General features: G+C 39.9%; 3 protein-coding genes across 6 annotated transcripts; 1 reads left to right on the plus strand and 2 right to left on the minus strand.

Annotated features, from left to right (window-relative positions):
* Window positions 1–599: 599 nt before the first annotated feature.
* Window positions 600–12,709, minus strand: rnf40 (ring finger protein 40). Of its 3 annotated transcripts, none has more exons than XM_068305067.1 (20): window positions 12,669–12,709; window positions 12,039–12,187; window positions 11,713–11,880; window positions 11,115–11,421; window positions 10,354–10,563; window positions 10,044–10,165; window positions 9,726–9,872; window positions 9,374–9,448; window positions 9,092–9,211; window positions 8,797–8,976; window positions 8,458–8,593; window positions 7,425–7,546; window positions 7,058–7,323; window positions 6,812–6,929; window positions 6,542–6,691; window positions 3,901–4,113; window positions 3,682–3,807; window positions 2,551–2,691; window positions 2,337–2,438; window positions 600–2,028 (listed from the first exon to the last, which is right to left on the minus strand). In XM_068305067.1, the coding sequence occupies exons 2-20, from the start codon at window positions 12,174–12,176 to the stop codon at window positions 1,852–1,854; spliced, it is 3,018 nt and encodes a 1,005-aa protein (XP_068161168.1). In that variant the 5' UTR covers window positions 12,177–12,187; window positions 12,669–12,709; the 3' UTR covers window positions 600–1,851. The 3 variants fall into 3 exon arrangements, with proteins under 3 accessions (XP_068161168.1, XP_068161169.1, XP_068161167.1); XM_068305068.1 differs by having other exon boundaries at window positions 3,901–4,110; window positions 12,576–12,685; XM_068305066.1 differs by having other exon boundaries at window positions 12,576–12,685.
* A 200-nt stretch (window positions 12,710–12,909) lies between these two features.
* phkg2 (phosphorylase kinase, gamma 2 (testis)) lies at window positions 12,910–16,859 on the plus strand. Of its 2 annotated transcripts, none has more exons than XM_068305069.1 (10): window positions 12,910–13,142; window positions 13,450–13,550; window positions 13,653–13,828; window positions 13,910–13,964; window positions 14,049–14,114; window positions 14,574–14,737; window positions 14,840–14,930; window positions 15,354–15,507; window positions 15,653–15,778; window positions 15,865–16,859. In XM_068305069.1, the coding sequence occupies exons 2-10, from the start codon at window positions 13,492–13,494 to the stop codon at window positions 16,108–16,110; spliced, it is 1,137 nt and encodes a 378-aa protein (XP_068161170.1). In that variant the 5' UTR covers window positions 12,910–13,142; window positions 13,450–13,491; the 3' UTR covers window positions 16,111–16,859. The 2 variants fall into 2 exon arrangements, with proteins under 2 accessions (XP_068161170.1, XP_068161171.1); XM_068305070.1 differs by having other exon boundaries at window positions 13,101–13,142; window positions 13,450–13,561.
* A 42-nt stretch (window positions 16,860–16,901) lies between these two features.
* cfap119 (cilia and flagella associated protein 119) lies at window positions 16,902–21,485 on the minus strand. Its single transcript, XM_068305071.1, has 11 exons — window positions 21,314–21,485; window positions 20,897–20,963; window positions 19,366–19,442; window positions 19,154–19,188; window positions 18,989–19,054; window positions 18,746–18,909; window positions 17,947–18,017; window positions 17,738–17,854; window positions 17,585–17,663; window positions 17,155–17,247; window positions 16,902–17,055 (listed from the first exon to the last, which is right to left on the minus strand). The coding sequence occupies exons 3-11, from the start codon at window positions 19,381–19,383 to the stop codon at window positions 16,907–16,909; spliced, it is 792 nt and encodes a 263-aa protein (XP_068161172.1). The 5' UTR covers window positions 19,384–19,442; window positions 20,897–20,963; window positions 21,314–21,485; the 3' UTR covers window positions 16,902–16,906.
* Window positions 21,486–21,512: the final 27 nt, after the last annotated feature.

Raw genomic sequence — 21,512 nt, forward strand, 5'->3', positions numbered from 1 at the left:
TTTCACTTTGGGAGAAAGTTTCGATTCAACTTCATCTGATTTAAGAGATTCGATAACATGTAGATCATTTATTATTGGCCGCACCCTTCAGGTTCATCCCGACATTTTTTTTGTGTTGTTGTTGTTTTTTAACCAGAGTCTGTGTAGTCTGAATTTAATACCGCTCTCATTGTTATTACCACGCCTGGCGACGTCATTCCCTTCTCCCTTGCCAAAAAACACAAGTCTCTGGCATGAGTGAGGGTCCCATACACAGAGAGAGGAACTGAGGCGAAAACAGATGACTTTCACTACGCAAATCTGCTGTTGAAGCTCTTTAGATCGTGGGCTGAAAGTTAGACATCTTTGATAAAGTGTGACGGTCTTTGGGAGATCTCACACTTGAAGTGCGTCCTTGCCGCAGGGTGGTGTTATTAGTGTCTGGGGCTGGGTGTAGCCTGCTTCAGCACAAATATGCAATAACAAAAGTCATGGACGCATGCCTGGAGGCTATCAGTTTAGCACTGTGACACAGGTTCGAATAATTAATAATGAAAACCATCAGTTACTATGGTAACATCTTGAGATGTGTGGCGCGCAAATGATCATTCAGCACAAAGTGAAAACTAACCTTTTATTTACTACAGGTTATGCACACTAACATGTTTTTAAAAAAGCGCTGTCCGCCTGCTTATATTAAACAAATTCATCTACATTTTGCCAGCAGTCGTACTTAACTGTTCCCAAATGCCTGGTGATTTTTTTTTATTTTTTTTTTCACACATTCCCTCAGTTTCTCCGGAGTCCTGGAACTTTTTATGTGCGCGCAACATGGTGCAAACTGTCTTTCCCACCAGAGCTAACGTCAAACAGACGTTCACCAACCTCTCAATAAATAGTTCACATCATCAGAATAGAGGATGTGACTCAATTAGCCTCGAAGCATGTTGTTAACAGATGTTTTAATACTCGACTGTCACGGCTAACCTTTTGGAAGCGGTCTGAGAGGACCTGGAGCAGCACAGCCCACTAAGGACACCCATATGAGCTGAGTTTCCACTGCAGTGATTTCATCAGTAATGAGGCACTATAAGCTGCAGATGTTGTGTCAAACTCTCCAGTAGGAACCATGGCAACAGGATGAACACATACACACACACAGGACCTTGCCCAAGGTGATCCAAACACTCCTGTATGTGCTGACTGGGTGCCAAACTCGCTGATGTTTCTCAGGGATTGTAAATACTATATCCTCTCAGAAATGTAAGACAATCCCAGCTGTTTTACTTTATGTATTAAAAAACATATTTAGTTTGGTAAAGGATGACATCTTTGCATTCTGGTGTTTAAACTTTAGCTTCACAGATTTTACAGGGTATCCAGCAGGACAAAGGAATAAAACAAAACAAAACCACACACACATGCATCAGGATGACGATCACCTATAGAACACTGCAGCTTCTACATGTTTTTAGTACATTGGAAAAAAAACCCCGAAAGAAATGTACAAAACCAGTAAAGATTATTAAAAGAGGATGTTCGACATGGTAAAAACAACAAGGATAGAAAAACAGCATCAAGCATCTCAACACGTAAGAACACCACCGTGCGCACAAAAGTGTGTTTATTAACTACAGCACAACACTCAGTCACTTGTGTTTGGTCACCAAATTAAATCACTGACTGGGAATGACAATGTGGTAAAACAGAACTTTCCAAAGAGTGATTAAAACCGGGAGTCAAACGCACTTATCCCCCAAAATGTCTGGCTCTTTAAATAAATCTTCAGTTCCTTTTGTCTTTCCATTATACTTTTCTCTGTCCTTCGGTTCTTTCTGTCGCTTCGTCTTCACTACTCTGTCTCTCAGTGAATTAGGTGATGTAGATGCGGTGAAAGTCATTGGCTCCGAAGGCACAGTTGCATTTGGGACACTTTCTCTGTCGGGTGTCGTAACGCATCTTCAGACATTCATAGCAGAATACGTGGAAACACTTTGTGAGCACGGTCTCCTTGTCTCTTGTGTTGCAGCAGGGGCATCGCAGCTTGGCCTGGAAACAAATAAATACGTTCAATGTGGGCTAAAGGCTAAATCCTAGGACGTAACAAGGATGATTCTTGACATTCTCACTACACTAAGTGGAGTACTGAGCTCACTTTCTGGCCCAGTCTCAAGATAGGATTTATGTCGTTCAGGCAAATTACAAAGGTGTAGTCAGCATTACGACCAAGACTGACCTCTGTCCGGAACAGATGTTGCCAGTAAGGTGTTGGTATTTTTATGACTCCTTCATCACTAACAGATGTTGATTAAAGCTGTAAATTTCTCAGTGAAGGAACTGTGTTCTCTCTTTCTCACCTTGTACTGGTTGATCTCCTCCTGCAGGATCTCATCAGCATCCGAGTACACCTCCACCTTCTTCTGTTTCTCCAGCTTGCGTCTCAGCCTGGATAGATCCTCCTAGAAGGCATAAAAAGGGGTTGAATTTGGGGGGAGGGGAGGGGGACTCCCATGAGTTTCAGGATTAGCCCGAGTTTGGAATGATATCCCTAAATCGGAAAAACAAACATACCTGCGCTCGTTTCAGGTTGCTGCTTTCCCTCTCCCGGGCGGTGCGGTTCTCAGCCACAGACACCTGGATCTCCTTCAGCTTGGTCTGCGTGTGCTCCAGCTGCACTTTCAGGTCCTCTGCCAGCTGGGCAGCCTCCACCGCCTGCAGCGAGAAAGGAATCGGATGCACTCAATTAAAACACCCTGATTAGAGTGGCATTCAGTAGAGCGCTACACACTCCCAAATGTCGATCACGCTCTTACAGTATAGCATTTGACAAAAGACAATGTGCTACAAATACATGATTTAGCAGATCCTGGATATGCACTCTAAACACTATTATATAATAACTCCATAAGTATGTGTGATCTTTCTAAAATCATGATTTGTGGAACATTTTCTAGGGAACTCTGAGTAATAGAGAAATCCCTGGATCCGCCACGCTTCCAGGATCCACAACAAACTGTATTGATTTCTTGCTTGTGTTATGGAAATCAATCGATTATTCTTGTCTTATCCTGCTGACAGACATCCTGCTGACAGCCAAACAAAGACACAAAGTGAAAACAGGACTTCTTTTGCAGGTGTCACTGTTGTGTTGTATCGTGGTGGTAGTGCAGTGAACGTGAATTCCAATCAACTCTGCACCGAGTGAGACCACTGGTTTGGGATGTTTTATCCTGTTTACTGCAGACCGTGCATGTTTTCCATTTCTGTACATGTTTTCCAAATCATACCACGTTTAGATCCTCCGCGTAGCTCCCAGGCTACGACTGATTTCAGTTAAAGAAAGGAGCTTCTTGTGTGTTTTCTCTTATTTATTTACCGTTGTTCCAATTTGGAGGATTACTAGCAGATGTAAGTAACGCTGAAATATGTTATGTGAATAACATATGTGCATAAGCTGTGAGTACTGTACATTCATATATTCATTCGCAGTATTACAGTCTATAGGTGTACATCTATCTTATGAATGTTTTGTTTTGTTTGTGACACTACAAAGCCTGAAAGTCAGAAATTTTCACAAAACAGCAAAAATTTGTGTGATTTTTGACACCAGATACCTATACATCTCAAGAGTTGTGAAAGCATCTGGCAGTGATCAAATCAGTGGTTAACAGCTGACATGTTTGATAGCGCGTCTCTTCTCACCTTCCTCTTGTTCAGTTCTAGTGCTTGTGTGCGGACAGACAGTTCTTTTTCCAGAGCAGCGAGTGTGCTCTGGAGGACGCCCTCTTTTTCCTCGAGCTTCTGCACAACTAACAGCTGTGCATCCACCTGGAGAGTTACAGTAACTGACAGTTAATAAATACGTCAGAGCAATGACGCAACCGAAGCAATCAGCGATGCATTTTACAGATTATACGTCACCTGGGTTTTGAATGTGAGAACTTGATCAGCCAGCTCCTCCTTCTCCTCTTTCAGCAGTTTGTAGATCTGGTTGGATTTTATTCGCTCGCTCATCAGCTTGAAGTTGGCGTCGTCCTTCTCCCGTAGCTGCTGCAGCAGCCGGCTGTTTTGCTCCTGCATGTCCTCGAAGGCCTGACCCGTTACATCCATCTCGCTCAGCAGGGCCTCTTCCTCCTCAAGAGACACAGGCGTCAGAGATCAAAAAGCCAAAATGGTTCTGGACTCGTGTTTAAAGTAGGAGGAGCACTGACTTCATCACATCACGGATTCATTCCTACAAAGTACGTTTTGGGGTGTGGACCTCAGGTTGAGTTATGCAACATATTATCCCACTAGTGCCGAGTAGTTCCTTCGAGAGCAATTAAAATTAATCAATATGTATGGAATAGTAATAATTGCATCTTTCCATTTCTCACAGTTTCTTCTAGAGTGCACACCCTTCTCTAATCTCTAATAATGCACCACTCTCAATTCAGTGGTGGAGCATCAAGAGTTACCCATAGTTATGCATGTTTTATGCTCCTTGCAATATTTTTAAAAGGCCCTGTCTTGTAATGTTGAACAACGCCTCAAAGTAAATCTGCATCAAAATTTCAGTACCTCCTTCTCGGTCCAGAACCGCCCTACACAAAAACCTCCTCAGGATACTCTTTGTGCATTTCGTAATATCTTAGTTTGAACAAACACAATCACAAACAAGTATGGCTGACACATAACAGTCTCTTAATCTTAATGACGGAGGTAAGAAGGAATTAAAAACCTCTCCTGTTCCAAACGAACACAAACACGTGTATCGATTGGAATCACTGACACAGTTCCAACTAAATGTATGGCATCTGTTAACATGAGGAACAACAGATGGTTGAATTTCAGAGTACATTCATCAGATTATTTGATTAGTGACCTTAAACCTTCATTAGCCCGTTTATGACTCCGATCTGTACGGTAAAATCACACCTGGGTTGGTTACTACGCTACAAATGCGGATTAAAATGTAAACATGCTAAGTTTGAGTCCTTTTTGTTCTTGTTGCATATTTACAAGACTACTAAGGCCAATAAACAAAACTCATGAACTCACAAGTAGTTTGTTTATTGGATAGCATTGGCAACTTGTCATCCTGCACAGCTGGAACTGGGAGAACAAATCAAAACCATCCGAGTTTGGTCGCTGTACTTTGACTTCATCCCGCATGAAAAGGAAGGAATCACAGCAAATGAACCAGTGTCAGGTAAAAGTGTTTCGCCTTTTCTTAATGAAGTTTTGTCAAACCTCCCAAAAACAAGTAGCAGCAGGTGTTCAGACCTCAACATCGGTCTACTTCACGCTCATAAATACGTATAATTTATGGAACAGTAAAAAAACTTAAGCTACAGCCAACACATTTACATTTCTGTACTTTGCTTAATTAGAGCTTTATTGCTAATGACAAAAGCCCTGCATTGTTTAACTATTACAGCACTTGAAATTGTTTGCAAACTGACAGAATAATGATCAAAATACCTGGGAGGAAGTTAAGATCATTCATACTCAGTTAACTGAGCCATTAAGGTTTAATATTCAATGTAATAGTGGTGTCAACAGCAAGATGAATAAATGAATGACATACTGAAGGTTGTACATTACCTAATGTGGGTGGACCCAATGCTAAAGTCAAGTTTTATATTAGTAACATTTGTCTCCATCATGTAATCGTTTAAATATTTTTTCATCTCATGGAATGGAGGGATTGACGGATGGATAACACCCTTCACTGCCATCGCTGGGTGACACGCTGAGCTTTTTTGGTGCAACAAATAGCAAATTACAGTCAGACAGGTCTTCGGCTGACTGGTGTAGTCCTCTTCTCTGGTATTCCCCAGTTTCTAACCCATTAATAAAACTCCAAGGGATTTATCAACATTTACAACACAGCAAATCCAAATAAGTGAGCTCACTTGTCAAAGTGTTTTGTGGATTTACAATTTATCAGGGTGACTCACCTAAAGAGATCTTCAGTTACATTTTTTTCCCTTAAATGCCACTTCTGTCCTCTCTAGTAGCGGGTTTAGACAAAAGTGAGAATTCATTTACGGCAAATAATAAAATGTGTATATATGCACAGGACTTGCTTCAGGAGCTAGATTGTGATCATGGTTAATTCTTGTGTTCAGCTTCTTTTTTTCAAGATGACTGAAATACGACGGTTATTTTTTTTCATTCTAAAGACGCTGTTGCCATTCTTTCAATGTTTGAGCACCAAGACAAGGATGCCTGACATTACAAATAGAAACCACAGGGGGAAACAATACATACAGTATATTTCTTTATATATAACCTGGCAGCCAGGTTCTATATAAAATAATATAATAATGATAATAAATAAAGTTACCAGCAGAACAAATTTAGACTCTATGTCACTTGGGCAAATGTTATACTCATTACTCTACTTTTAGTTGTGATGATTCATGTCTCATGTTTTGCTGGTCAGGTATGGATGTTTCATGTATTTTAAGACACTTGTTATGCTGCTATGACAAATTATAAGAATCTCACATGTGTGTGGATAGTTTATAAAAAATATCTTTTGATAAAATATGCAGCAAAAGAAATACACAGACACCTGTTTGGTGGCAGCCAGTTTCTTCTGCAGATGCTCAATGGTTTCTTCCGCCACTCGGATCTTCCTGAGGGCATCTTCATCCGCCAGCTTCTTGCTTTCCTTCCTCTCTCTCTCCTCCAGCTCTCGCACTCGCATCCTCAATTCATCGACCTGGCCGAGCCAAGACAGCGGTTGGGAATTATATTCAACTTCTGCTTCCATATTTGATTGTTTTCAGCTAACAGACATGTTGAAGAGAATGTCAGGTGGAAAACACACCAAAGAACTGACCTCAGCTTTAGATTTGCGCTCAGCTGCCATGAGCTGCACTTTGTCCCTCTGCTCCTTTGGGGCTGACTTATACATGTCCAGTAAGAGCTTCATCTCCTTCTGTGACTCCTGGGCTTTTCTGTGGATTAGAACATGAGCTGTACCGTTACTGCAAATAGCTGTGCTCCTCTATTTTACATCACATGATTAAGGCCAACACATTCTGTTATTATAAATGACAGTGGATTGAGTAATAGGAAGATGTACTTTAGTTCTACTCGGAGCATCTTCAGTGTGTCTGAGTCCTTCCTCTTCATCTCGTCGCTGCGTTGTCTCTCTCTCTCACGCTCCCTCTCTCGCTCTCGCTCAGCCTCCCTCTCCCTCTCTCTCTCCCGGGCCCGCTGTCTCTCCAGTTCCTTCCTTCGCTCTTCCTCTTCCTCCAGGTCTTCATCTTCCTCTTTCTTAACATCAACGCTGTCGCTTGTTGTCTCCTCTAGAACCACGACTCCAGTGTCACCACTCTGACAACGCAGCTGTCAATAAAAGGAAAAAGAAGAGTATCACTATTAATGCTTCCTCTGAATCTCATTTAGCAAAGCAGAACAAACAGTCGTACATGCATCATGTCATCTACCTTATTTATCTCCATCTGTGTTTCTCTTAACTTCCTCTTATAGCGCTGCACATCCCCTTTCAACTGCAGGTTGTGGTTCTGGAGGCTGCTGATTAAGTGTCGCATCTCCCTGTTGATTGGTCCTTAGGAAGCGGATACAAAAGATGAGACACGGATACAGTGCACCATCAATGTCGGATTTGGTCCCTCAACATAATCAATTGATGCAAATGTTGAGCTGCAAAAGGCAACAAAGTGATATGATACAACTGGTATGTTTTACAAGATTCCTATAATATCGGTGCTATAAAACCATCATGTTGATCAAACTGTATTTAATATTCAGATCACTAGTACTTAACATTTACAGTATTAACTACAAGTTTCTGAAATTTACAATCATAAGTTTGCACTAGTCTAATTGAAACATCAATACATCAAACATAACCCTTATCTACATATTACAGCTGTTTATGGTACATAAAAAATGGTTTACGGTGATAAATCATGACGCAAGGTTACAATTCAATATACTGCAATTCTGTATATTCATACACAGCAGGGCTCGAAATTGCCACCATTTTGGTCGCATATGAGCTCAAATTTCTATCAGAGTGACTATTAAATATATTTGGGAGCACCGGTGCGACTAGGGAAAAAAATCTGGTGCGCCTTTTTTTTGTGAGACCGCGCTCCTGCGGTCCTGCCAGGAAACAATGAGAGCGCAGCTGGGGCTGCTCTCCTGGGCGACCTAGAGAGGCACGCGGAACGGAGATGGATGGAGCGGTCTCTATCGCTCTGTCACTGCCTTGCTTTTGGGTATGTGCTCCTAAAGTCTTTGCTGGTGCTACTAACTTCTAAATTTGGGAGCACCAGTGCTACCAAGAAAAAAAGTTAATTTCGAGCCCTGCAAAGTAATCCAAGCAGTTAATTGTGACAATGGGAACTTGTGCACTGAACTACTGCCGCAAATATCAATAAAATGTATTCTAATGTACAACAACAAAGCATCATTTCCCCTCGCTCTTGTAGAGCATTGTATTTTAAAAAGTACCTGCTTGCTCATTGGCTGCCAGATTTTGTTCAAACTCGATGCGCAGCATCTCATACTCTTTGCGGACCTGGGCCAGTGTGTCCTCCAGCTGGATAACCTCTGTCCTCAGCTTCTTCTGAAGAGACAGCTCATCACTCTGAACAGTAGAACATGGCAAGAACATTAAACGTTAAACAGTGGCAAAAACATTACTAAGGTAAAAGACAATAACGTGAAACAGCACAACCGGCGACACGATGCCAAAAGTGAATATGAAATGAGATTTGTCAGTGATGTTGTATTTTATGTGAGGATTAACTTTTTTTCTCACAAAAATCAACACTGTTCTGTGATATTTACCTCCATGTGCTCAATCTGTCGGAGGTGGGCATTCTTGGCAGTCAGGAGGAGTGCTCGTGCCTCATCCAACTGTGTTTTTACACCAAGGGACTCATTGTACAGCAGGGAAAACTGGGACTGTAGACATTTGTACTCTAGAGTCTCTTTCACAACCTCTTCTGGAATATTCCGCAAGTCCATCTGAAAAATCCGGATTAAAGACATATATTTTAAAAATCAACCTCCAGAAAATGAAAAGATTCTTGTATGTGTAGCATTAGTTACACGAGCTTCTGAAGCAAGATAATATCTTTACCTTGAGTTTCTCACTCTCCCTCACAGCCTCCTGGAGCTCCACCTGCAGTTTCTCTAACTCTGCCATTCGGCTATTGGCCAACTCCTGGTTATGCTCCAATTCTGCATTTAAACTCTCAAACTAAGATAAAAGCAAATATGTTATAGACAGGAGACATTTGCATAGCAGAAAACCGAAAACCAGGATTGTGCTTACACACTAGCATCCCAAAAATAATATGCAAGAAATAAACATATATCCAACAAAATTCATTGCAAAAGACTGACTGCTGTGATTGCTCACCTTCTGAATATTCAGTGTGATCTGTCCTCCAGGTAATCCACCTGAGCTTCCAGTGCTGCTATAACCAGACTTGAGCTGAACACAGCAAACATAGAACAAAAATGAAAAACTACATTTGTGTCTTAGGAGACACTACTACTTGGAAAATCTATCTGTTAAAGACTAGTCTTTAACAGGAAAATCAGAACAAAATGAAATGTGTTCAAATGTGTCTTAAAATCGGAAAGTAGGCAAAATTAATTAAATGAACACAAGTAATCAGGGCCCCAAAAGTCTATTTATTGTATTCCATCCTTTTGGGACCACTTTTAACAGAAGGCACAAATACACAGAAAATTTCATGATAACAGACCTGCTCCATGGCCTCTGCTAGATGTTTGTTAAGCTTTTGTTCCCTATTGCGGAGTTTCTCAATGTCCCATTGGAGATCTTCCACAGTTGTCTCCATCTCAGTCACCTTGGTCTCTGAGCTGGTCACCTTGTCCACCAACTCATTGTACTGCAAAAGGGCAAAGATTTGACAACATTCATGTCATCAGTGACGAGTACGAATCAAAAATTGCTACATACATGCAAATATTCCACCATTTTCTCAAAAACATAGTAAGTTTCTAACATATGCTCTCATGCATATACACAAGCACAAACATCTGCAATGCCAAAGACCTACCTCCATGGACATCTTGTGCTGCCTGCCCTGCAGAAGAGTAGCAAGATCTCGCAGTCTGAAGTTCTCTTCTAGCAGAGTGTGATTCACACTGATGATGTCAGACCGACTATCATCTTCAAATGCTGCCAGTGAACACCAACGTAATACAGTCAAATAAGAATGAAGCATGAAAAAACAACCCTGCTCAAATTCATGTACAACAACTTCATAAGGACTCATGAAAGCCACTTATTGGTGATTAATTACTTTTAATGTGTATCAATGGCTTATTATGTGAGGATATGTACGCAACAGACATGTTTTCAGTTACCTGCAGCCTGGACTTGTTTGCACATATCATCTATGCGACTATGCAGCCTGTCAAAGACACAGACCAAACAGGCGATGGCTTCCTTGCTGAACTGCATTCGATCTTGGAGGTGCAAGGTGAGCTCCTCTTCGCTGCTATGCTCCAGTATTGTCAGAAAACCTTTGGCATTCTCACTCAACGGAGGAGGGGGTGGCAATCTATCTGAACATACTAGAAAGTGGTTGTATCAGGTAAGTGAGATTAGATGACCAGGAACAATTTGAATACAATATCGTACATCAGTCTTAAAAAAAATAGTGGAATTGTTCAGTCATGTACTGACAGCTATATTGCAGAGATTCAGCAAATGTCACTAGGGCGATTAAATCCAATGACATCTATAGACGTCAATACATTTTTCAGCAGGGAGGGCTAGGAGACAGACTGTTGAAAATCAGGCCTCTAAACATGGAATTTGGCATAATGACACTAAATTATGAAACTTTTTAACTTGTTACTAAAATACTGACTCATTTACATCCCTTTAAGCAACACAATGTTCACTTGTCCCCAGAAAAGTTGTTCGAATTTATCACTAGTATGTTAACAACAGTAGTAACTTCAAAGAAATATTGGACTCTAGAGTAAATATATAGGTAGACAATTTATTTTCATCCAAATTAGATTATTTGTAATACAGACTGGATTGTTAAATGTAAACATGAAACCAGTCCATATATGCAATCAGTGAGACAGTAGCTTGGTCGGAACAAACTGCTCACCTGTTGCAGAGTCCCGGGATGGCTCTGTAGGCGACAACAACTCCTCTGATCCTGCAGGTGGTGGGGGCGGCTGCTGCTGCTCCTCCTGCCGTTCAGTCTGGCATTCTTCCTGCTGCTGTTCTGCCTGTTCACCCTCACTCTGGGCTTCTGGGAGTGGGGGTGGAGGCACACCAGATGTTGGTGAGACCATATTGACAGCAGTTTCCTCCACTGATGCAGAGTCAGGGAGAGAGGGTGGTGCAGGTGTTGCAGTCATCGAAGCCTCTGGCTCGATACGTTTGCGTAGAACATGCACAGTGTCTTCCAACTGCAAATCGGAAACAAAAGGATGAACAGAAGTGTTAATCTCATGTAAAAAAAAAACCCCAAACGAATTAACTTTGAGATATTTTAGGACAATAGGACAATAGCTGATGTTCTCATTGACCAAAGTGCAAAACTCTAATATAAGCTAGACACAAAAATAAGATACATATGGTGTATTACGCAGTGCAGTGAATACTTGTTGTCTATGGCAGATCTGATACTCTGGTCAATCTTTCATTTGCATGGACACTTTTTAAATCAAGGTTCTTTAGAGTACAAAAAATAGACATACCTGTGACCAGTAGCGATTGACAATCAGCAGTGTAGTATCATCAGTGGCTTGTCTTTTCTCCAATTTCTCAATTTTCTCTCGGAGCTCATCCTCCATTGCCTGTCGCTGTTCCAATCGTTCACACAGCTTCTTATTTTTGAACTGGAGGACCTTCATGTCCATCTCCTCCTGCAAAACACAAACAGCTACCAAGTTAAGGCACATCTCTCTGGAACTCTGGATGTTTTTGTACATATAACACATAAATGTCACATATTGTACATTGTTGTTGGCAGACACAGTATTGAACTGGTGTAGATAAAAGGAGTAAAATCCAAATGATTTACCGTAGAGGACACTCCAGCAATGCGTATAGGTTCAATGAGTGTGGTGGTGGTCTTCTCCTCTTTTTTACTTTTCTTCTCAGGTGGGCCAGGGGGGCTATCCCCTCCTGAGGGGCGTTTTCCTCCCCCAGCACCTGACATCTTTCCTTCAACTACAAGAAATCATACATGGCATTAAATAAATGCGATGGAACAGCTTTGAGAAACTACAGAGTTGTGAATATGAAACTCATTCATTTAAAGTCAATGTCATGTCACTTAGCTTAGCCTTATATTAGGAGCGCAAGGCCACCGAATTTAAATTGTTCATAACGGTGATCTTCTGGTGTTCCTATGAAAGTATGAATCCCTGAGCAGACACGTCACTGCTCAGAAGTTATCGACATTTTTACGTGCCGTTTCTTTTCAATAAACGAACACTACTAAGCTAGCTTACGCATGCTATGCTAATGCTAACGTTTATTCTACAAGTCCTGTAGATCTAACTGCGCTTCATCCTGTATATTTAATAGCTGGTGTTCAGCATTTTCTTATACTCACTTGCGATCTTTACATGTATAAGAAAAGTTCTCAAAAATTCTAAATGCAACTTCGAGTTTAAACCGTTTTCTGTCAAATATGAAAGTGACAAACCTTCACAAGTAGCGATTAAAAATGACGCTCAGTGCGTCCGGTGAAGCACCGGAAATGACGACAACATGCTTCCGCAAACTACAAAAGTTTACTCAAGAAAATATTTTTATTTTTATTATTGCATAGTCGTGTCTCAAAATGACATTTTTTTGATATCTTTGATTTCAATATCTCGGAAATTGACGCAAAGATATTAGAATTTATTTCTTTAAAAGTACCGTGCTGCAATCTTCCATCCGGACTCACGGGGACGGCACCGCTACACCCGTAGTAATAGGCAGTCTCGAGGAATGTGGCTAGAATAACAACGCTGTTCAGATGCTAGCTAGCGGATGTTAACATTTTCTGTTGCTAACGTTGATTTTTGTCAACTCTCATCGCACACGGAATGGCGTTTAGATAGATTTCTGGTGTTGTTACACTGATTCCACCTTCAGCGTTTCCTCCCCTCTAATTTCTTTGTTTGCATACATGGTGAGTAAATTAGCTTCCTGTTCGGTGAGTGAACTTGTTGTTGCAGTAAGGCCACAATCGGGGGCACAGCTTGTTATGTCATGATGGACCACACACACGTTTTTCAAATTACGACAGAAAGAATGCAAATGTATTTGTGTCATGCTACTTATTTGAAACAACAATACGTTATTAATCAGCAATGATTCGCTTGTTGATCAGTAAATCAACAATCAATAACAAAAACACTTCCTTGTCAGGAGTTAGCTCAGTAGTTTGTATTTTATTGTTTCTTACAAAATAAAATACATGAATGTGGTTATTATAGATCCATATGGTGTCAGTATGACCAAAGACATCGTTGTTGGAGATGAATTACCCGACTGGGTGGGCGCTAAAGAGTTCTACCAAAAATATGATCCCAAAGAGGTAATTGGCAGGTAGGACTGCAAAATTAGCCCTAAATCTCGATTTTCTATTGATGGATGATGAAATTCCCGATGCCTATTTACTTTTCCGATGGTTTCCCAGGGGTGTGAGCAGTGTGGTGCGCAGGTGTGTGCACAGACACACCGGTCAGGAACTGGCAGTGAAGATAATTGAGATCACAGCAGAGAAAATGACTGCTCAACAGCTGGATGAAGTGAAAACCTCTACCCTGAAGGAGATCCAAGTTCTCAACACGGTGAAGGGACAGCCCTCTATCAGTACGTCTGCTCTTTGGAATTCAAATTTCATACTAGTTTGCAAACTTTTGTAAGTGTGTTATGGGTTTTTTTTCCCTTCAGTCACACTCATTGATTCCTACGAATCCGCAACCTTCATATTTTTGGTTTTTGACCTGTGAGTATTACAGCAAGCAACTACAATGTAGTAGCGTTATTTAGTCCGCCATAAAGGTGTGTGTTTACCTATTTGTGTTTACAGCATGAGGAGGGGAGAACTGTTTGACTACCTCACAGAAAAAGTTACTTTGAGTGAAAAGGAAACCAGGTCAGTCCCATCATCTACACACCCCATCAAACCATTAATGACAGCGTTTGTGCATGTTAGAACCACCGTTTATTTTATAAAGTGTATTTATATTTGTGTTGAGCACATCTCACCCTGATTTTTATGAAATCATCATCAACCGCTATTGTTACTGTTCATTTATGTTGCTGAAGGAAATCAAATGTTTAGAGTCTCAATACAAACACACATGAACTGTCTCAATTGCTGAATATCTCTGCATTACCAGTGTAGAGGGTGAAACAACACATGAATGCACCATCCTACAGAAACTAGCGATTAATAAAAACAGCTCTGTGATGATTATCTGACTGGTATTGACTCAGTTCGATAAGTACGTCTGCAAGTTGATCTTTTCATGGTTGAAAAAATAAACCAATGGTACCATAAGAATGTGACCAATGGAAAACCAATGCATTTTGTAAAATCCTTGCATTTCAGGAGCATGATGCGAGCTCTGCTTGAGGCCGTCCAGTACCTCCACTCCCTCCACATCGTTCACCGGGACTTGAAACCTGAGAATATTCTATTGGATGATCAGGGACACATCAAACTATCTGACTTTGGTTTCTCGGTACAGCTAGAGCCTGGAGAAAAGCTAAGAGGTATTGTAATGTAAAATGAAAAAGATACTGATTTGTTTAGAAATGTAATCATTTACATTGACTGAGGTAATAACATTCCGATATTACTTTTGTTCTAATTAGAGCTTTGTGGGACACCTGGTTATTTGGCCCCTGAAATACTGAAATGTTCGATGGATGAAATGCACGCAGGATATGGCAAGGAGGTTGATCTGTACGTTTTTCATTTTGTCAAACAATTTTATATCAGTACAGTAATCCCTTGCTTATTTGCGCTTCAAGATGCTTGGCTTTACTACATCGCGGATTTTTAGTAGGTAGTCATGTGATACCGTACGCACATGCTATTGGCTGACAGCATCCGTGTGTGCGCTGCATTCCAACATACAAAAGTGCTTTAAACAGTCTATAGTAGTGTGGGAACAGGCAATACAGATATAAGGTGGTTTAATAAAAGTATGGGGAGGGTTCATGAAAGTTTACTGTAAATAATAAATAGTTTGTCGCTAAATCACGGAATTTCATTTTTCATGGGTGGTCCTTGAACGCATTAACCGCGAGTAATGAGGAATTACTGTATATACTGTATTACTATACATGATTCTTAACTCTCACTTTTTTCAATATGTGTTCAAAGATGGGCATGTGGAGTGATCCTTTTCACCTTACTGGCTGGTTCACCACCATTCTGGCATCGTAAACAGATGTTGATGCTGCGGATGATCATGGAGGGTCGCTATCAGTTCAGTTCCCCTGAATGGGATGACAGGTCTGACACGGTGAAAGACCTGGTAAGACAGCTATTCCTTGGTTGGATTTGAATAATAGCAGAGATACAACTAGACATTAAGATGCATCAGTTTTTCATTGTTAACATTGTGATTTTTAATATAAGATCATGAGATCACAAATCATGCTTATTGTTTTGCTGTGCAGATATCCAGGCTGCTGGTGGTGGAACCCTCGATTCGTCTGACTGCTGAACAAGCCTTAGCACATCCCTTCTTCATGCTGTATCAGAAGGAAGAAGTACGACTCTTCAGCCCCAGAAAAACATTTAGGGTGAGTCACAGGATTAATTAAAAAACTATTGCAAATGGTATGTTGTAACACTTTTAAAATTTCTACTTTGCCATCCTGTTTTGCAGGTGTTCATAGTCACTGTGTTGGCCTGCATCAGGATGTATAGCCGTTATCGCAGGGCCCGGCCGCTGACTCGGGAGGTGCTGGCCCGAGATCCCTACTCTCTTCGTGGTGTACGAAAACTCATAGACGGCTGTGCCTTCCGCATTTATGGGCACTGGGTGAAGAAAGGGGAGCAGCAGAACCGAGCTGCCCTGTTTCAGAACACAGCTAAGATCATGCTACTGGACCTGGAGGACTTTGAGGGATGAAAGGTCAAACTCATTCTGCCATATGTCGGTTTTTATTTAAGCATTTGCATGTGGTGCCATGTCAGTATTTGTTCTCGATACGTTACTATGTTTAATTTTTAAGAAGGTGAATTCAGGGACGGGGATGTTTGTGTGCCTTATTAAAGCACACGGTGGTTCTAGGAATTAAATTTATACATACAGGATTTTATCTTCCTTATCTGCCGTGATCAAAGTTTGTGGTAGTTTGAAACATTTTTGTCAGGTCATCAGTTTGCAGAACCAGTTTTAAGTGAAAGACACATTGCACGAACATTTTAGGGAACACATCACAAATAAGTACGTAATAAATATTTAAGGTTTTACAAGTTATCCGTCATAACCGATTATGGTGTTTCTGAACACTGTGTGGCTGAAGTGAACATTCAAGCACTTTGAGTAATTACTGTCGATAGGTGTGTATTTTAAAGCGGCTCAGATTTACAAATATTCTGTCATTACAAATCAGCACTGGACCAGTTTTGGTTGAGGATCTTGTAGCTGTTATGCATGCGGACATTCCTCAGCAGGAAACTCAACTGTGAAGACCATCTGTGATTGTATTTTCCATTTTAAACTGACTAACACCATTCCTTTGTCAGGTCATTTTTCAGTTTACTATGTGGTACTTTTTCTTCTTGGGGCCTGTTTAATAACTGTACAGTAATGGGAGGACATACTGTATACTGTACTGTGTATGAAGAAGAAAGCTTCTAATAAAACAGACCTGTCAGTTTGAACTGACTTCATGTGTTTGTGTGTGCTTATTCCGAATCATCTATTTTTTGGTCTTCTTTTTGAGTTGTGAAGATTCCACTGGTCTGGTTTGCTGATCTACAGTTTGTTTAAGTTGCTGATGTAGTTGTCCAGACACAAACGTCATCTGCTCCCTGATCTCTTTCTCAATTATCAGTTCTGAGTTTGAACCTGAAAATGAGAAAATGTTGTTGACAAAAACTCATTTTGGGTAATTTTCATGTCTGCCTCGACAGTCCTTTTCCAATTGTGATCTACCAAGTTTGGTACCTTTTGGTTCTATGATGGATTCCCCCTGTGGTTGAGGACAGCTGTCTGTTTCCAGCACTGTTTCTGCTTCAGTTTCTGTCACATTTTTAGCACCTGGTTCAAAAAAATAGATGGATAGGATTAGAACAACATACAATTAAATACATTTGTTAAGCGCAAAAAGGGTTGAAGTTATTAATAAATCTGTAGTTCTTCAAAAATACAGTATGTTCTTAACTTGGTGGAATTGACATTATATAAACACCAAGCTTTTGGTAGCTACATTTATTTACATTTACTGTTTTTGTTCTCTTCTGATCCTCTTCTAAAATGTTAAATTGCTCTCATTCAGTTCTAATTGCATGATAAAACTCCTGTAGACCTTTTATTCAATTTCCTAGCAATTAAGAATATTTGTGCTTCTAAAATTACAGATAATACTTTTTTTTACCTGGAGCAGAAGAATCCTCCTCTGTATGTTCAGCATTGTCTGAGATCTCAGAGTAAGTCAAAGACAAATCAAGTTTCTCCTGTGAAATTTGGAAACATTTGTGAAATAATTTCTTGAACCAACTTTGGTCGATAAATCATTTCTAATTTGTACCTGTGGAGTGAAAATGTATTTGTAGAGTTTGTAGTGCCGCACATAGCCATCATAAATGTACCGTAAGATGGATTGCACCTCCTCAAAGCTGAAGATGTTGGTACTGAAGGGAGGTCTCTAAAGAGAACAAACGTTGGCCAATACTACGTTCATGAAAAGCATGCATGTTGTATTAAGATATTGTATGTAAAACTAAAATTGTCACAAACCCTGACTGAGTGACAAAAAAGTAACTCCTTGCTGTATTTGAAGCACTCCTCTATGTTGTTCTGTGGAGTTTCTGTAAGGAAGCAGTTTCAGACACAACCCACTTAAAGCTGATCAACATTTACATAAATTATCTGAATAAATTAAACTGCATTATTTCTCAGCATATTTCTACTTGAGTACTTATTTTTCCACATCATGCTTTTCAAAAGCCACTTCCAACCTAAAACTGCTAAAAGCGCAGTGATGATATTATAATAACACCACAGACTGTGCTATAGACTGAAATGGATTTGAATTTTGATTTTTTTTTTTTTTAAACCCTGAATTTCTTGAAAGCTGATTTTCACTGAAACCCAAAAGGAACTTATTATTTGTAGGACTTAAAATTATTGTTGAAAAATAAAAATATCTGAAACTATTTATATTGGACTCCAAACATTATTGAATAATTTGAATTGTGGTGATAAATAAATGTCTGTGTACTATGTCTATGTTGAACTGCAATGCCATGGGTAGTTAGGGGCTTAAATGTTGGAGCCATTTTGAGATTTTGTGATTTCAAATCATTGATGTCTGTAATTAGCATTGTCCATTATTACTTATGTTCATATAGTTTAGGATCATAATTTGACTTGAGTTGATTATTTGTGACAAGTGATTGTAATTGACCTCTCTGGCTTGTTTTGAGTGTGACATATGAGTTTGTTTGCTAAGTGTTAAGTTGAGTGAATGATAAATAACTCTATTTGGGAACTAGCACTTTATCCCTGTTAATCTCCACAAGATGACTTCACTTACTTGTGTTAACCTCATGAACGGACTTCACGATGGACAAGAGAGCAGAAGTTTGTTCTGCTGTGAAGCTGCAGTCTCTGCTAAAAAGGACGGTGTCCACATACAGCTCCAGCAGAACTCCTCTTTTGGGTTCAGGGAGGTTGACTCCAAACACTCTACATAATACACTGCCAGAGATGATAAGTGAGACATTAAAGAATATATGATTCTGTACTAATACATGTGTTTCTGGTCAGGTGAAGAAACCTCTCCAGATCAGGAATGAGCTCCATTTTATTGATCATCTCCATGTCGTGGTAGCTGACATCCGTCCTGAAACATCCAGGGAATGGATTCAGGTGTAGACATGACTTAATCATGCAAGCAAGTGGAAATGAACATATAATCTGATGGTGTATACACAGCTCTTACCAGTGCATTATTTTAGCCCTCAACTCCTGTGGTACCTACATGACAAAACAAACTTTGATTCACTTGCAAAACATACAGTAAGTCAATGCTGAACAGAATAGCTGGTGTTAGATAAAATCAAAATTTATACTCAAACTAGTTTAACAGTCAGGTGGTAAAATGAACCAAACATAACTAGCTATTTCAAATCAGACGTACATTGTACGGCATACCTTTATTTTCGTGTCCATTGTTTTGTTCTGTTTTCTTTACCCGAATTACAAAGTAAGCCAACTACACATGTTGATACCTGAAAAAGAGAATTTAGATTGATTTGTCATAATAAACAAAAATAAACTGGCGTTCTAGTTAAACAGTGAGTTTAGCTGAAGGTTCAGATGTCCCATCATATCCAGAGTTATCTTTGTGATCAGGACCGTTTCATGTCCCAAACCATCACACACATCCATGACCTAATTCATCTTCACATCTGCAGCAGAATAAATCAGTCAAGCTCTCACATCCCAGCAGGTATTGTGTGTAGCGCTGTGTTTAGTTTTTTTCTTTGAAAACTGTAATTTTTTATACAATGTGGGAGATCCTCAGAGCGCCTCTCCTTGAAACGGCTTTCATCCCAGTTTGTCTTTATCCCTGGAGATAAACCCGTCAGCATCACCACAGGATTGCAGGTGAATGATGTAGAAATCTGATACATTAATTTCAAATTATACTATATTATGAAATTAATTTAATGTTATTGTTCTGCAACCTCATAATTGGATTAGTAACTTTAATTTCTTTTAGGATGTCCCAATGTAATTGGCTGCATAGATGGTAACCACATTCCCATCAAGGCTCCCTCACATAATGAGGCTGATGATGTGAATAGGAAGTCCAGTCACAACATAAATGTGCAGCTACATGTGGACTGGCTACTGTTTCAAAATGTTTAAAAAAATGCATCATCTGTCCAGATCAAATGCGATGCCACAGACTATATTTCTGATGTAGACAAAAAGTGGTCTGGGTCGGTTCATGAGTCACAGATATATGGTGAGTCTTACCTGAGCAATTTTTTCATTTTGTGCAACAAAATTCAAAATGTTACCTGTCTTATTACCTTTAGTATATGTGATGTTCACAAGACAAATGTAATTGTAATGTGACAAAATGTAATTGTTGTCTCTGTGACTGCTGTTATTTCAAATCAGACCTACATAGTACGGCATAACTTTATTTTCATGTCCATTGTTTTGTTTTGTTTTTTAGTTTACCCGAAGAAAAAGATTTTTTTAAGACTGAACTTTACCTGAGCAACAGACTGTAACGTGGCCAGTAACCTAAAGATTTGCATATAATTCACTGTCTCTATAGTTTAATCCACTCTGACGTATCCACTATACATCATAGGAGAGTTTGATGGCTTTTATCTGGATGACAGGGGTTACCTATGGCAACCGAGTGTAACCCCTCTATTCTGGCCCACTCCCAGCAGACTGATGACAGCACAATTTCTCTCAGGTTGATAGCGTTTATTTCCAACACTGTTGATCAACAACAACACAGGTGGTTGTTTGTTTATATATACATGTATGTTTACATATATATATATATATATATATATATATATATATATATATATATATATTGTTTACATATATGTGTATGTTTACAATGAATTTATATAACTTCTCAGCTTAATGCAAAGGCTCTTAGATATTTTTATCATGAAAGAAAAAAAACACATTTCCCTTTACAACATACCTGTTGATCAACAACAACAACACAGGTGGTTGGTGGTGACTGTATATGGCTCAAGTAGCACAGCTCCCTAAACATCAGGACGGAAGAAAAACAGTACATTTCAATGGGCTGCGCCATTACTATAGTACAACTCCATGCTAAATCCTGCAACTTGTCACGCTTGGGCAGAAGAGAAAACTGCACACACTTCGGACGAGCTGCCCGTTTCCTGTCACTGATATAGACCCCACCTGCCACCAGAGGGCGACATTACACCCGAGGGAAAATTGCATAGAGCCTTGCATAGATTAACCATAATACAAAATAATTTTGACGTACTTCAAACACATTAACAATCCTGTTACACCCCCCACACTGACCTGGGCCCCGGGTATTTTTTTTTTTTTTTAAATTGTAACGGACTACATTTCAACTTACGAATTTCCTCCCACGCCATCATCTCCCGCTGTTCCTCTTTCTTCCGAAAACCGCCTCAAATTCTTCTTACGCGTAGATTAGAGTCCGCACGTCGACTGCTTTGTGGAAACGGACCTCTGATCCACTTCCTGTTTGGCCGCCGCACCGTATCCTAGCAACAGCATGCTTTTTTTTTTTCCTGATCCCGCACGTCACAAAA

The sequence above is a fragment of the Antennarius striatus genome, chromosome 21 (assembly GCF_040054535.1).
Source record: "Antennarius striatus isolate MH-2024 chromosome 21, ASM4005453v1, whole genome shotgun sequence".
NCBI classification, from domain to species: Eukaryota; Metazoa; Chordata; class Actinopteri; order Lophiiformes; family Antennariidae; genus Antennarius; species Antennarius striatus.

Bases quoted from the DNA above. Each gene is read 5' to 3' on its own strand.
- rnf40 (XM_068305067.1), bottom strand. From the start codon at position 12,176: ATGTCAGGTGCTGGGGGAGGAAAACGCCCCTCAGGAGGGGATAGCCCC. The intron at 9,873-10,043 runs GTAGGTCTTTGG...GCCCTTTTGCAG, and splicing joins AGCACAAGATGTCCATGGAG to TACAATGAGTTGGTGGACAA. The intron at 2,692-3,681 runs GTGAGAAGAGAC...TTCTCGCTGCAG, and splicing joins TAGAACTGAACAAGAGGAAG to GCGGTGGAGGCTGCCCAGCT.
- cfap119 (XM_068305071.1), bottom strand. The intron at 17,855-17,946 runs GTTTGTGACAAT...TGTTCTCTTTAG, and splicing joins TTTTTTGTCACTCAGTCAGG to AGACCTCCCTTCAGTACCAA. The intron at 17,664-17,737 runs GTACAAATTAGA...CAAATTTCACAG, and splicing joins AATACATTTTCACTCCACAG to GAGAAACTTGATTTGTCTTT.
- phkg2 (XM_068305070.1), top strand. From the start codon at position 13,467: ATGACCAAAGACATCGTTGTTGGAGATGAATTACCCGACTGGGTGGGC. The intron at 13,965-14,048 runs GTGAGTATTACA...TTGTGTTTACAG, and splicing joins ATATTTTTGGTTTTTGACCT to CATGAGGAGGGGAGAACTGT. The intron at 14,931-15,353 runs GTACGTTTTTCA...ATGTGTTCAAAG, and splicing joins TATGGCAAGGAGGTTGATCT to ATGGGCATGTGGAGTGATCC.